Source organism: Falco naumanni, chromosome 2 (genome assembly GCF_017639655.2).
Source record: "Falco naumanni isolate bFalNau1 chromosome 2, bFalNau1.pat, whole genome shotgun sequence".
Classification (NCBI taxonomy): domain Eukaryota; kingdom Metazoa; phylum Chordata; class Aves; order Falconiformes; family Falconidae; genus Falco; species Falco naumanni.
In genome coordinates this window covers 89,782,861-89,798,008 of record NC_054055.1, presented here as the reverse complement: position 1 = coordinate 89,798,008, position 15,148 = coordinate 89,782,861, and the positions used below count along the sequence as shown (strand labels likewise).

Sequence of the window (15,148 nt, the reverse complement as noted above, 5' to 3'; positions counted from 1 at the left end):
CCTCCTCCTCCCTCTCTCTCTCACTTTCAGTTTTCAGTGTAATGAAGAACAGGAGAACAATATTCTGTAATTAAGGATTCCATTAAGTTGAAGAAAAGAGCAAATGGAGTTGTTTGTTCTCCTAGCTGAAAAAATTTGTCTGGGGTGGGGGTTAGTGGTAGTAGTGTAGAAAGAGAGAGAGGTGGGTGGAGAGATTAAGTCAGGGCTGTTTGTTGAATATACTGTTAAGGACTGTTACCATCCTAATTAATCAAGTTAGAAATTACAGCTGTAGTCGGTTTCCCCCCAATTCTTGTTATCAATTTTCTTCTCTTTTGAGACAAAGCAAATATAAATTTTGTGTTCATTTGTCATTCGTTCTTTGACTTCAGCATCTCTGAAAATAACAATGTAGCACAAAAGACCTGTATTTACCTAGTTGTAATGTGGGTTGCCATGGTGTTTTGCAAATTATTGCAATTATGTTCACCATGCGAGTCGCCCTTGGTAACTGGCGAAAAAACTGATAATCCTGTTTTGAACAAAAGGTCAAATTGCTGAATAGAAAGTCTTGATTAACTAAAAGATGTACAAAGTGGAATTATTTCCTACCATTCAGAAATAGTTCTTGATCGGGTTTGGGGGAGGGGGTGAGTAAGTACATCTGATTACTGAAGTACAAAGCATTGAAAGGATGTTGTCTTGAGCCTTTCATGTAGTCTTAATGGTGGCTTTTTTGTCAAATTTACCCATTTGCGGCATTGAAAGAGGCAGCTGCATTTAAGCTTGAGAGATGGTGCTTTTTCAAGAGTTCAGTGCATGGAAAGTTCTCAGCAGTATCTGCAGTTTACTATTAGACCTTCAGCTATTAAAACTGATGTGCTGCATTTGAGCCCATAGCTCTTGGTGCTTGTAAAACCCTCTGACTGATGATCTAATAAAGTGCTCTTACCGGACAATCTCTGATCAGATACTTTAGAAAAAAATAAAAAAAAAATAATAACCACAGCTCTGAAAAGGATGGGGGTAAAAAAACCACATGGCTACACTGAAAAGTTTGCTTTTGTAATCTGCAGTGGAAATATTAGTAAATACAACTTTATTTTCAGTTTAAGTACTTGAAAGGGCCTATGTATTTCTCCAGAAATCATTTTTATTTACAGTTAAAAAAGTAAAAATCAATCTGAAAATGCTAAAATTTCTTCATAATCACCAGCCTCAACAATTGCATACAAATACTTATAGGGAAGGATCCTCTTCCTGTTGTCATATTCAAAACACTGTGATGGATTTCCTGCACTTTAATGCTGTGAATTTCCTTTCCTCTTTCCTATTTTTTCTTATTGGGGGCAGGGGGCGAGGGAAGAGGTGAGGAGGATTAAGGGGTTTTCTTTTTTAATTATTCTACTTTTTGTTTTTAAATAGCTACCTGGAAATTAATTCTTAAAAGTTTGGAGAGCCTGTGTGAGAGCAGCATGAAAGCAAAGTAAACCTTAACAAGTTTGTGGGTTTACATTCTGCATCACCTAGCAACCCCCCCGGCTCAGCCAGTTCTCTTGTCTGCCCCCAGTCCTGTTTACAGACCATTCAGACTGCTCTTCGAAACCATGAAAGATATTCAGTTTCATTAGTGCCATTCTCAAGGAGAAAATAATTAAACTTAAATGAACAAACACTGCTTAGTGATGCTTTAAACTTTTCTAGTTTAAGGTGACCAGACCATTGAGACCACTTTCTCTGCCATTACCTTTAACTCCTTTGAGCTCCTTTAAACTTACGTATCTATGTATTTATGTGCATTATCGTTTTTAAAGTTTTCACAACTGTATTAACTCCTTCAGTATTTAGAAATATTCATAACCATATTACAAAGATATATGTTTCACATAAACAATCTTTTTGTCTCTTGAACTTGAAATGTATACTTGAGTTGACAAACCTCACTGTTACTGCCATATACATGCGTAAAATCTGTGTGTTCTGTATTACATCTAGTGTCATATTGAACTTCCTGCAAGACAAGTCTGTGACAGAGGAAAAAATTAAAGGGCGGTACAAATGTTGATGGGAGAGGGAAGAGTGGAAGAAGAGGCTGGGGGGTGGGGGGAGAGTAGAGTGTTTTTAGCTTTCTGACCAAAGCAGAAGCATGGGTTTGAAGAAATCTGGAGTTCCTGCTGTTTGTATGTTGCTAGATTCTTTAACAAGCAATACACGGATGAGCTGTATGAGCTTTTTGTGGTTAGTTGACAGACAAAGCAGAATTTGTTCTGAAGCAAGGTACTGCACATTGTGACCTATTATAGCCTAAGAATGTGGCTTGCTTTGAGTTGTATGAATAGGGAGAATATTTTGCAGAATGGACTTGAATATCCTTCTAGAAGTTTTAGCTCTCCATACAGAAATATATAAGACATCTTTCACTGATCCTTTTCTCAATGTAGTTTTCCATATGTAGTCATTTTAAGTTATGTCTTCTCCCAGCTGCTTGCTTGAAATCCAGTTTAGCTGTTTTCAGATTGTCTTACATGAAATAGTTGGTAATTGCTGTTCACTTTGTGAGCAGTATGTTAGCCTATGAACACTTGTGCCCTACTTATTAATGTTTTAGGCACGTATTTTGGTGCCTAGAACCTTATTTTACTGAGGATAAGAAGACCAAGGTATTGGCTTTGATGTGAAGTAAAGCAGAACATACTTGCTAATTTAGTTTATAATGTACAACTGTTAAGGTGGGAATTTGTCCACTTGTGGTGCTATTACATGTGTTTAAATGAGGGCCACTGTTTGCATCAAACCTATCATAAAGATTTGGAGTGCTCTATTATCCTTTCAGCAGGCTGATGATAGAGCCTCGTCTTTGCACAAATGAGATCAATAAGTTTGAAATAACTTGTATGAAATGACATGACTGTACATTTAAAGATGTCTTACTTTTTTTAAAAAATCAATTTTTAATAATATGTAAAACTCTTACATTGACATACAAGATATTTTTCACTTCTGTCTTGTTTGATAGTTTTGTTTAAAACATTTTTTACATTAGCTTGAACATTTGGGTTCTTTTTAGGGGGGTAGGGTGTATTTCTTGCTTCTGTTATCTCTTGCTTTCACACACACACACATGCCCCAAGACTTTTTAATGGTCAAACTGGTGTGACAGTTACTGCTGAGAGTGATATTTTCTAGAGATTAATGAAGTTTTCTTTCAGTCTTGAGTAGTTTCTTTCAAAAAGATTTTCAGTTCTGTTGTTCTAGTATCATCAGCCTTTTCAAGGTAGAAGGACATTTTGTGTTCTTCTGAGAAACTTAGGTAGTATTGATTTCCTATCATGCTTTCTTTAAGGTAGCAAGTTAGTGTAGCTACCTTGCCCCCAGTTACACAGTTTGTCTAGTTGCTTTGAACCGTCGCAATCTGGTACTTCGTGTGGCTCCTGTTGACTCCAGTCGCCTTTGAGTCAGTTTGGGCTGGCAGCTTTCCAGTGGGGAACTGAGGCAACAGATACAAGTGTCTCTAAGAACAGGAGCTTTCAATAGATAGTATTTTGGAGAGGGTGTCCTTCTCTTTTACCAGCAGTACTGTCTCATTGGGCAGTAAAGCAATCATTTGCCTTCCACTAGGAAGTTATTGGCCAAGACGCTTCAATTTGATAACATCCTTTAGTGTGGTTCCAGTGGTAATAACGCTGGATATAAGACCAACCATCTCCAGGTTCTGTACTGCTTTCAAGTAGTACACTTTAACAGCAATTCATATTGCCTTGTTAATATTCTTTGCTTTTAAGAGACAGTTTTGTATTTTTCCTGAAAGATTGCATCTATATATTAATCATTCTGGATAAGGCTGAATTCAAGAGGAGCAGAATGAACCATCCAGGAAAGGAATTTCCTTTCTTTATAAGAGTTTTTTGTCCACTCCATCCCACAGCTGAATTCAGATCAGGTATATAGGCCAAAACTCAAGAAGCTCTGAAAATGAGGAAGTGCTCTGAAAAGAAATTGAAATCGTATCTTCAACTTCCATTGAAGTGAGGCAGCATGAAATGGAGTGTGAACTGCCTGGTTCCTGTTTACTTTTTCACCTAAATGGGATGGTCAGGTAGCATCAGAATCTAAAAATACTCATACTGGGAAATGTAACCTGTTTTTTCTGGATGAGGAGCTGGCTGCAATATTTATTGTATAGAAAAAGAAAAATTAATGTGAAGTCAGTGGCCAAGAGTGAGTTGATAAAATAGTTCCTCATCTTTACTTGTGATCCAAATAGTCATATACCACACTGGATCTATAATCAGGTCTCTTAATGCTCTATAGTTAGCTTTACGTATAAATTTCAGGAACAAATTTCAGTCATCATTACTAAAACTGTTTGTATTGTTTCTTGGATTTTAAAGCCAAATGTACACAACTCCTAACAAAATACCAGAGAACACAGAATAAACATTCCCTGGGTAAGGGTTTTAAGATGTAGGATAAATTTATAAAGGAATTTATGTAAACCTAAGATGCTTCACCACTCTGAGCATATGCTGCAATATCTTCCCCTTCAGCTAGAACAAGCTTGCCAGCATGTTTGACATGGTACCTATCCCACTCAAAATAAAAAGACAGAAGCTCTAGTCAGCCAGCATCAGTAATAGGCTCTTAACCCAGCTCCTTTTATGAAATAAATTATTTGAAGAGTCTGTGAAAATATCAAAGGCATTTATTATTGTGAGGTAATTAAATGTTACAGTTAGGACGGCAGTATAAAGCCTTAAAATATCCTCAAAGGTCATCAAATTTGAGTATAAATATGTTATATAACTTAGTTTTAAGATATTTTTTAGATTTATTAATTTGAATAATTTGATAATTGATTTAAAGTTTCAATTATGCCTGGCAGTTCAAGCGAACTTGCACATACTCTTCATTGTGAAATTCTTCTACATTTTGAAATTCTAGGATGAAATTTGGACATATCTTTTCTCTAGTAAGGGATCTTTTGAACCTAACATTAGGGCTTCTGACCCAGTACAATTTGATCTCTTTGTGGTAATGTATTAAAGAAGTGGAGAGCTTTTCCAGTAATTTCTTGTTGAAATTTTGACAAAGTGGAAAAAAGTTTGGAATGACTAGTGTATCGATAACAATTAATATATGTAAATTACTTTAAGATTTAGAGATGTCTGAACCTACTTATTGAAGAGGCATTGCAGGTCCCCTAGATTTCCTTCAAAGATAAATGATCTTTCTCATGGTCTCACAAATACATTATTTTATTAGTGCTTGGTGTCTGGTTTGCTTGTGGGATATCAAGCTTTGCAGGGTCCTGAAGAAGTTGCTGACCCAGAATTCTGCATCAATGATTGCTTCTGACTCCATTACTCTGGATTTTAGGGTTGATTTGTGTGATTCTTGTCAAGAGAGTATGCTGGTTCATTCCTTATCATGGATATCATCATTGATAGGAAGAATGTCAAACTAGGTGGGATGCTACATCTGTGAAGCTGCAGGCCCACCTTCAATTTCCAGAGCTAACTTTGGTAGTAGTCTTTTATAGAGCTAAAAAAAAGTCTGTTCCCTCTGAGAAGTTGGTGGTTGCATGATTTTTTTATAAGGGCTTCATTTCTGATGGTGGTCATTTTGCTGGGGGATGAGGAAGGAAGGAAGGAAGGAAGGAAGCCTGATGGTTCATTTTCTATATATAGTGATCTTCTGTGACAAGGTATTCTTTTTGTTTTCCCTCAAATTTCTTTCTGGCAAAATTATCTCCAGATATCACCATGATGAAGAATTTACTTGTCTTTTCTTTTTCCTGCCCAAACAGGGTGGGTGACCAAGAGGTAGGGGTTTTGATATCACGAGATGTTCCTTTCATATGTTGATCCAGTCTTTTATAAGTTCAGATGGTTCCGTCTCCAGGCTGTTCCTATTAGTACTGACGAGTTCCAAAGGAATGGCCTTCTCTGCTCAAGCTGTCTAGGAGATGCATAGACTTGTCAGATGTCTTAAGATATTGCCTGTGTGGAGCCGTCCTGATCAAAGTGTTCTCCACTGAGTCTACATTGCTAGTCTCACTGATAAATTACTCCATCCATAAGACTGATCAAGGAGCTGTCTGATGTATCTTTTGTACTAGCTTTGGAAGGACAACCAGGATGAAGCAGCTGCAGAAGGTATATGAAGCAGGCAGGCACCATGATACCACCAAGAGTTACTTTTCCTGCAGATGAGAAGTGTGCTTCTGATTATGCCAATCCTAGCCTCATCAAGTCCTCCATCTTGACAAACCCTTTCAAAAATTCAGTGAGTCTATCCCTTTCTTGTGTCTAGCAGCAGTAGAATTGGTTTCTTTATAAGAGGGGTCTTCTGAGGATTTTACCAGGCACATTTCGCCATTAAAAACTGTGATGTTGCTGGTGGAACCTAAGTTATGCTGGACTTCACATCACTAAATGGGTAAAGCTTCCCGTGTGAAATCTCATTTCACTACTTATGATAGCATCGCTGACCTGAGGGGATTTCTTCTTGGGATTGTAGCAGTGGCAGGTAGATGTCACTCAAGTCTGTGCTGTCTCCTGAAATTCCAGTGTATGACACTAGTTCTCACAGTGTCATTCAGATTTTCATTGCTGCTGAGATCTCACCAAGGTGGTGTGAGTGCATTGGATCAAGTCAGTGTTATTACTAGAGTATTTCTTTGTTCTGAGCAGGCAAAAAAGCAGATTTGAAGTTGAAATTACTTAAAAGTAATTAGGCTTCTGGTGCACAGCAGAAAAACTTTCCTAACTTTAAAGCAAGCAATAGCTCATCTTTAAGTTGATATTGATGCCACCTGCGGTGTTTCAAATGTAAAGTTGTGCTGTAGTTCTCAAAAGGTGTAGCTACTACTAGGAGTCAAAACACTTGTCAAAGGATGTGCAAACAGAGATTTTGGCTCAAATTCTAATTCCTGGGATGCTGTATACTACTGAGGATCATTTGTCTGTCTGCTCCCCCAAACAATTCAGATATTTACAGAAGGCACGGGTGGAACAGGGAGAACACACCTGTGATGTAGAACAAGTTATTGCAGGTGGAACTGGTAACTTTCAGGTCACTGAGTCAAGTCCACTGTTGCCACAAGAAACTTCATATAAAATATTTCATAAAATCATCTCTCTTTTAACATTGCATGGGGGTATCAGTAGATTGGATAGTTTACCCGGTAATGCAGTATGTGGAACCTCATCCTTCCAGGGTTTTAAAGCCACTTCAACCAGATTTGTCTTGTTAGGCAACGCTACCCATAATAATGACATTGGCAGGAAAATGGGGTTTGAAGCTTCTGGTCTTGGAATTAGTGGAAATAATATGCTTTTGTAAGAGCAGTCTGCAAGGGGAGGTCAGTTTGAAGTTAGAGTGGCTTGATTAGTAACTCACAATGATGCCTGAATCAGAATTTTTTTGTTGTGTTCTCTCTCACATTTAGCCTTCCAAAAGCTGATTTGCTGATCAGTGACATGAACAGCAGGCAAGCTTATGCTGGTTGACTAGGAAAGCGTGTCCAGGTTGTGTTCCTACACTTCCCTTCTGGCAAGTATGATGATATAAGGTGATAATTTCAGCTCTGCAGTGAGGAAGCCATGGATTGTGGATCCAGTGTGCTTGAGTTTAGGTATCTCAGCCATCTGGAGGTTGAACATCATCCACCAAGATCCCATTTCCAAAAATCCACGTTAAGATGGTTTTCAATGGAGAGTAAGATTGTAGAGAAGCAAGCACTAATGACATTTTAAATTCAACTCCTAAGTGACTGATAGCGGCCTCTGAATAGTTTTCAGTGTTTGCAGCTTTTTTTCTTTTTACTTTTACTTTCACGTTTTCATTCCATGTGAACTTTTAAAGCATTGTAGTCAGCATCCAGACTGTCTGAAGACAGGAAGAGATACAGAACTGAAGTGTCATAGACAAGCACATCCAGTCCTCTACTGTGGCAGGCAACCAAGCTACATTGTGAAATGTAATTTGTAAAAACTATTAAAATAAAGCTGAATAAATGCATGTTGTTGACTCCTGCAACTTCTGTTTGAAAGGCTGTTCCAAAACCACTTGCCTCTGTATTTTGGGGTAATATTTATAATGCTTGTTGATCACTAGAATGTGAGAGGCTAATTCTCAAGAACAGACTTACAAAGAAAGAAAATTACTTTTGACTTGCAAATTTCTCCCCATTAGCTACAGTTTGTGGACATAGTGCTCTTCAGGGATTTTCTTTTATATTGTGCATTTACTTCAGGGTTTTTTTTGCATACATTTTTTATATTTATAAATGAACTAAGCATTTGTAGACAGAATGTTTGGAAATGCTAGTTGCCTTTTTTTTCCCCCTATCAACTTGTATTTCATTTCCCACAGTGTTGCAGATACCAAGTAGAACAAACCCGAAGGTTTCCTATTACGATTTTGTTTGATCTATTGCAAATAAATTTACAGACTCAGTGATAGCTGCTGGGAAATGAAGGATTGGTTTTGTTTGGTCAGTGAAGATGACAGGCATGGATCAAATAAGGGTTAACAATAACGCACTTGAACAAATTGAATCAGAACATAATGCATGTATTGAAATTGATTACAACATGCACGTCCATGGAAAAGTTTTTTGTTTAAAATAAATCAAGGCTATGGCTTAATTATTAAAGCAAAACAAGAGACATAAAGAGCTACATGTTTCTGATACTGCTTTTTTCAGAAATAACTCCCTTCACACAGTTATCTACATGTTTAATTTCCATGCATAATAGCAACAGTTATTGTTGTCATTTGTTAAGAGAGATTAACAGATACGAAGTACAAACAAAAGCAAATAAGGCCTGAATAGAGAGGTGACAAAGAAGAAAAGACCTCTTTAATGTTAATTATAACTGGTAGGAAGTCTACACAAGTGACATTAATTGTTTTCTATATGAATTGAAGGGACATGTAGTTAGTATCATGTTTGGGTTTTTTATTGTAGGCAACAATGTAGATCTTTTTTAAAATAAAGTTTGTTGAGTTTATTACACTGTTCAGTGAAAGTTGTATGTTTTGACCTTTATTTGTTAGTAGCTGAAAACAAGTATAATAGTATGCTCTTGAATTTGAATGCTTATTTTATCCCAAGCTATTGGTTTTAGTTTAAGCAGGAGTTTTCAGTCTTTTTTCAACTGTATTTTGTGACTAGCAAAGATCAGCATGTTCTGCAACAATAACTGCATTAGACAGAAACAATTGCATAAAGAAACTTGCTTCAGATATCATTATTCAGTGCTAGTTTGGGTGGACCATCTGTGCATTCCCTTATAAGACAACAGAAGCAGTACCTTGCAAGTGGTGTAGTCCTTTGTTTCTTAATTGTTAGCTAAAAATGCCAATAGGTGGCAGAAAACACACTGTTACTTTTATCATGCATTATTTTCATGGTTGTCTATTTTTGAGTGTTCTGCTCAGCTGAGGTTGGGATGCTGCTCCCATTCCAGGCTTTGTTTTTTCAGTTGCACTTGCATTCCTTAACTAAATACCATACTATCTGGCAGTTTCCATGCTTTGTTTTTCTAGTATAATACATTGTTTTAAAGTTCAAATGTAGTCATTTAATATGTTTTGAGTCATAAGTGTTCTCTTTGTGCACACAGAATCTTTTCATAGTTACAGCTGAAACAATTATGCTTTTAAATAGGAGGGTTTTGGAATGGGTGAGGACACCCTCCGTGCCTCCCCCTGCCTGGATGTGTATTTTAAGGCTCTGTTTGTGTCAGACTGCTCCCAGATGTCTCATAGGAAGGTAGATATGCCACATAATAAGCAAATACGGCATAAACAGCTTTCCACACAGATCATAGGTTTTGTCTCTAAGAATTAATTTAATGGAAGATCTCTAACAATTCATTATCCTTTCCAGAAATGTTTTTGTGCTTTCCCTCACAGTGGCTCTAATGATATTTGCAGTATTCACATAAGTGAGTGCCTGAAGATCTCAGTGCTATCCTTGAGTAGCTTTTTTCAGTAGAAAATTATTCCATGTTTATTAAAACTGAGTTATTTAAAAAATGTGAGGCAATAGATTAGCACGTTCCTATTTTAGAAATAAACCTTAGGTTCAATTGCAAAACCAAAGCAAAGAACTAGCATTTGTAATTGAGGCTCATTTGTGTCTGCTGACTCCAGAATATACAAGGCAGGTGTTTATGTTAGGTCAGGTTCTAAATTAGAACTTCTTCTGGTGAAGCGCCTGCTGATGAATTAGCTCAGTCTTGTTGAACAGTGTCTAGCTTTCTAATGTCACTTGTGAAATGTTTGTCATAAGTAATGTATACGTGACAAGGATTGAGTGCTACTAGGACTGCTAGTGCAACAGTTGTGCAGGAGACCAAAATTAAATCCACCAAAGATTTCTGGGTTCTTGGAATTTTCTCACTCTGCAGTATTAAATACATAGTGATTTACATTGTTAATCTGTGTAACAATAAAACTCAAGGATAGTGATCAGATACACTGATCATACTGTTTCCAAAAAGCTTGCTCTGACAGTAGCTATACCCTTATTTTAAGAGAGTCTAGAGCAGTGTTTGCTCATCCCAAAATCTGTTTGGTGAATCGCTTTTTAGAGATACTTTTTTCTTCTTCCGCTTACTATAAGTGGATCATAGGGTGACTGGCTTAGATTGGGTGTCAGGCTTTTAGATATCCGAAGCTGGATCAAAATGAACCCTAACTGCATGCCTTAATGGACTCTCCATTTCTGCATTACGGACTGGAGCACACATTTTAGGTACTGTTATATACTGCTGTTGGCATGAAGTTCCCCACAAAGTTTTTCTAGTTTGCCTGCATGGGCATAAAAGCTCCTCCTTGCAAGAGCAACGGGAAGTGTTTTGATGGGCTTGGCACTGAGTGGGATTGATGTTGAGGATATAACACCATGGCTGGAGAACTGGTGAAAGAAGAGAGGTCTCCAGAATAAATGAAGTTATTTTAAAAGGATTTGAGGTTTTATCTTAAAAAAAACCAAAAACCCAAGAAAAAACGAAATCAGACTTCTAGCACTTTTGAAAAGATTATAGCGAATATATTTTTAAGTTGAAGAAAGGGTTAAAGCTGACAAACATGAAAGAACATAGTGTTCAGGTTATCTGATCCTTTAGAGAACAAGCTGCAAAGCCAAACAACCAACCAAAGACGTCTCCACATGCTCCAGTAAATGGTAGGAAAGAAATTGACAGAAGTAAGTTTAAAAAAAAAAAAACAAAACAAACACCAAACCTAAAACTTTTAAAAGTAGACATTGTCAAATCTTATTTTAACAAATTTATGTATTTCTTCACATGTAACTCAAATACCTTAACTTTAAACTAAGCTACTGACATAGTCGTACAGAATCAGGACTGGATTACTGAGGTACAAAATACAGATTCAGCTTTGGCCATGCCAGTGAGAAAACTTAAGTCGTGTCTTACTAACAAATTTGCTTCACCAGCAAACCAGAATCTCCAGGCAATGAAAGCCAGAAAAGGTATATAGTTGCAGACTTTCATTATTGACTTGTAACCAATGTGGTGATGGTGACAATAGTGCTCCAAGTGGAGCTGTGGAAACTGGAAGGGTAGGAAATGTGATAATTCGAAACCTGAGTTGTCACTGTGAAAAGTGGGTAGAAGCCATTGCCAGAGCGTAATGTTGGGACAGCTTGTTAAAGAGCCAGTGAGAAGGGAAGCAAGCAACTTTTTGATTTGTCTTCTGATTTGTAATACATCTGTCAAAGTACCAGGAATCCTGGTATGGTTAGGTTAAACTTCTTGGCAGGAGCAACAAAAACAAATTTTGGAAACAGAGGCAAATACAAAACAGTCACTGTTCCCAGCAGAGACATTAACAGCTGATAATCTGAAATGCAGAGTTTGACAGTGCTGAGCTGCTCAGGGCTGCTAAAAGCAGGAACTGTTTGAGGAGAGTTGCAGAAAGACCTTGTGATACCAAGTTGACTTGACAGTTAACAATGGAAGACTGATTGCTGTGCCAAGTAATGTTAAGTGATGCAGATGCTAAAAAATCCATCTTAATTTTGCATACAATGTGTGTAGTGACTTACTGGTGAAAAATAAAATTACAATTCTTGGATAATAATAAATATCTTTCTGGAAATCACTGCTCAGTACTCAAATGCTCAGTAGTGCTTCAGGGAAACAGAACTTGAGGAAAGAAAGAAGCAGAGAACAAAATGGTAAATACCATCTCGTTTCTGTATAAATTCATGTTCATCTAGTATCCTGAATACAGCGTGCAATACTGGTTTCATCTCCCTCACCATTTGTCCCATTTTCTTCCACCCCCTCATTTCAAAAGGGACCTGGAAGAGATTCAGAGAATGGCAGCAAAGATGTGGAGTGGTTTTCATGCAAGCTGTGGTTTGGAAAAGAGTTTGCTTGCAGTTGATGTGATGGAGATCTATAAAATCATGAGTGGCATGGAAAAGGTGAATGCAGAATGATTGCTCCTAGTCACTACTGATACAAAAACTAGAAGGCATTAAAAAAGTGTGTGTGTATGTGTGTGTTTTCAAGAAAAATAAGGTACTTTTTTGTATAGTGTGTAGTTGTTCTGCAGGCTGGTGCAGATGCTAAAAGTTTACATTTGTTCAGAAAGCACTTGAAGTTCATTGGGATGGGGGTAGTAATGCATCTGTCACCACTTTACATAGAGACAGTGATTCAGAAGGTCCTGGAGCCATTCCCCAAAGCTGGGAAAATCTTCTGGAAGACTTTTACTCTGTGCTTTCTTTTATGCTCTTCCTTAGATATCTGCTGTTGGTGGATTTTAGAGGTGAGGTGTGGCATTGGTTTAACCTATGGTTGAACCTGGTACAAAAGGAAAATTCTTAACCAATCCCAGAAGCATTGTTCCTTTCATTGTCTTAAGGGAAGCCTGTTGTGTTGTCTCCCTGAGCTGACATAGAGCAAGCAGGCTCAGATTTTATTTCATTTTAATGCACCAAAATGTTAGGTTTTCCTAAATGAGTCAGTTTATGTTGAAGTCTTCATAGCTTTCTATTTTAAAAATAACTTTTAAAAGAAGAAGAGAAAATAAAAGAAAACTTCTGGATGTCATCAGAAAACTAAAAGTTCATAGTTTTTCCTCTCTAAAGCACAGGCAAGGAAATGGCACTTTACTTTAAAATTTAATTTGTTGCAGGTCTCTGGGGTGTCTTGCTGTTTGGTCTAAGTAATTGTATAAAATAATTCTGTTATGTGTTAATACTGTCTGAACTGGAGAGGTTTCAGTATATTTCAAGGAAGAGGTGACTGCAGTGTGCAGAATGTGGGAGTTTGAAGCAAGAAGATTTCAGCTTTGTTCTCCACCAATGACTGGGTTACCTTAACCAAGGACCTTCACCTCTTTATACATATTATAGTATTAGCTTCATGAGGGACGTTAAAGTTGGGATTTTTTTTTCCTTCCTTGAGTATGTTTCATTGTTTAGGTGGGGTAAAAGGAAGCTATAACTTGAATTTGTAGTAAAAATGTGTTTTCTTCTATGTTCTCCCTTTCTTCAGGGTTGGTTAATATGTGAGGAGCCAACTTGCCAGAATCGAACCCGTCGACTTCCCCTGAGTTTTTCCCGGAGTGGCCCTGTGTGCCAGGCCTGCAGGAAGGCTGTTCTGAGACCAGAGGTGAGTGTTGCAGGACAAAGCTTTGACAGCAGTGGAACAGGATTCTCGTGAAGCTCATCTGTCTCTCAACTCTGCATTTCAAAGGTAGCAGGATTAAGCAGGAATTTTCAATTAGTTTATTCATTTAAAGGGGACTGTTTATGCTTCTTCTACTCCATATTTAAGCTCCATCCTCATTGCTGTGAAGAAAGCGTGCCATGCAGCTGCTATATTTGGAAATTTTCCAGCTGATGAGCATTTGGTCAGCAAACTAGAATTTGCTGGAATGTTTGTGCCAGAATACAGGTAAATTAAAATAGACAAACAAAAACAATCCTCTGAAACAGAAGCAACTGCCTGCTTTTCTGCTGATTGGTTCTCACCTTTTGGAATTTGCTGCTAAGGAGCTGGAGGCGGGCTTTCGTGTCATCCTCTGGGGGTACTTTTAAGGTGGTAAGTATTTTCAGGAGATGAGAAGTTCTGGATTTGGCTCCATGCCTGAAGAATGTAGAAGTTTTAAACCTCGCATTGAGCTAGACAGTCTGGTCTTCCAGAGTTCAGGACTTCCTGCTCCACCCTAGCTGCTTCTCTTCGATTCTGAGATTAAAGGAAGCTGATTCTGTTTCTTTTGTAAAATTCTGGCAAAGGACTTCAATTTCTTTGTTAGGAAAAAGAGAAAAAAAAATAACGTTTAGAAGTCTTGCCATTTTCCAGAATTTATCTAAAACAAAGAGAGAAAGATTCCGTAAAGAAAACAGGGAATCTTTGATATAGGTTTGTTTCAGGTTGTAAGAAGTCTTTAAATTACACTTACTATATAAAGCTTACAAAAGTCAAGAATTTGAGGTAGGGCTGTCAAGTGAATGCTCTGAACAACATGGTTTTATTTACCACGAGATTTTTTTGGTCCTTTTTATTCACTACTGCCCATGTAAAGAGTCACAAAGGCTAAGTGTCAGCAAAATCAAGGGATAAAACAGCATTGTCAGAGAAAGACTGATCAAAAGATAGCCATTTTTTGCATTAGTCATAAGTTAATGTTGAAGAATTTGAGAAGATCAGATAATGAATGGCATTAAAAAGTGGGTAAAAATGAGTGGAAGTTCCCAATCTCCTAACACAGGAACTAAGTGATAGCACATGCAATTAGAAAAGAAGAAAAGCAAATTTGTCAGAGAACAAACCTTTCACCTGTGCCATTAATCTGAAGTATATTGCTGTAAGAAATTTAAAGCCAATACCAGTGGAAAAAGAGACCAAGGCTTATATGGGTATTAGAAGTGTCCAGACGTGTTAGTTATCAGCAACAATTTTTGAAGAAATTCAGGTTTTGATCCAATTTCTAGCTATTAGAGAAGCAGAAGAAATCTGTAATGAGATTATTCTGCCTTCTGCTACCTCTGCGTTCTGCCACATTCTTCCAAAGGACGGGTGCATTAGTCAGCATAAGGCTAAGATGCTGCACTGAGTAGTAGGATCTTTGCTCTGGGCTTGTGTATTGGTTACTGTTGAACATTTCAACATTT

At 37.5% G+C, this 15,148-nt stretch overlaps 1 protein-coding gene across 2 annotated transcripts in view; it reads left to right on the top strand.

Annotated features, from left to right (window-relative positions):
• The window catches only part of POLA1 (DNA polymerase alpha 1, catalytic subunit), a 204,158-nt gene that overhangs the window by 123,793 nt on the left and 65,217 nt on the right, over positions 1–15,148 (top strand). For both annotated transcript variants that reach the window (XM_040582492.1, XM_040582491.1), the window contains exon 35: positions 13,527–13,643. In XM_040582492.1, the coding sequence (XP_040438426.1) occupies positions 13,527–13,643 (117 nt within the window). The remainder of the gene's footprint in view (positions 1–13,526; positions 13,644–15,148) is intronic.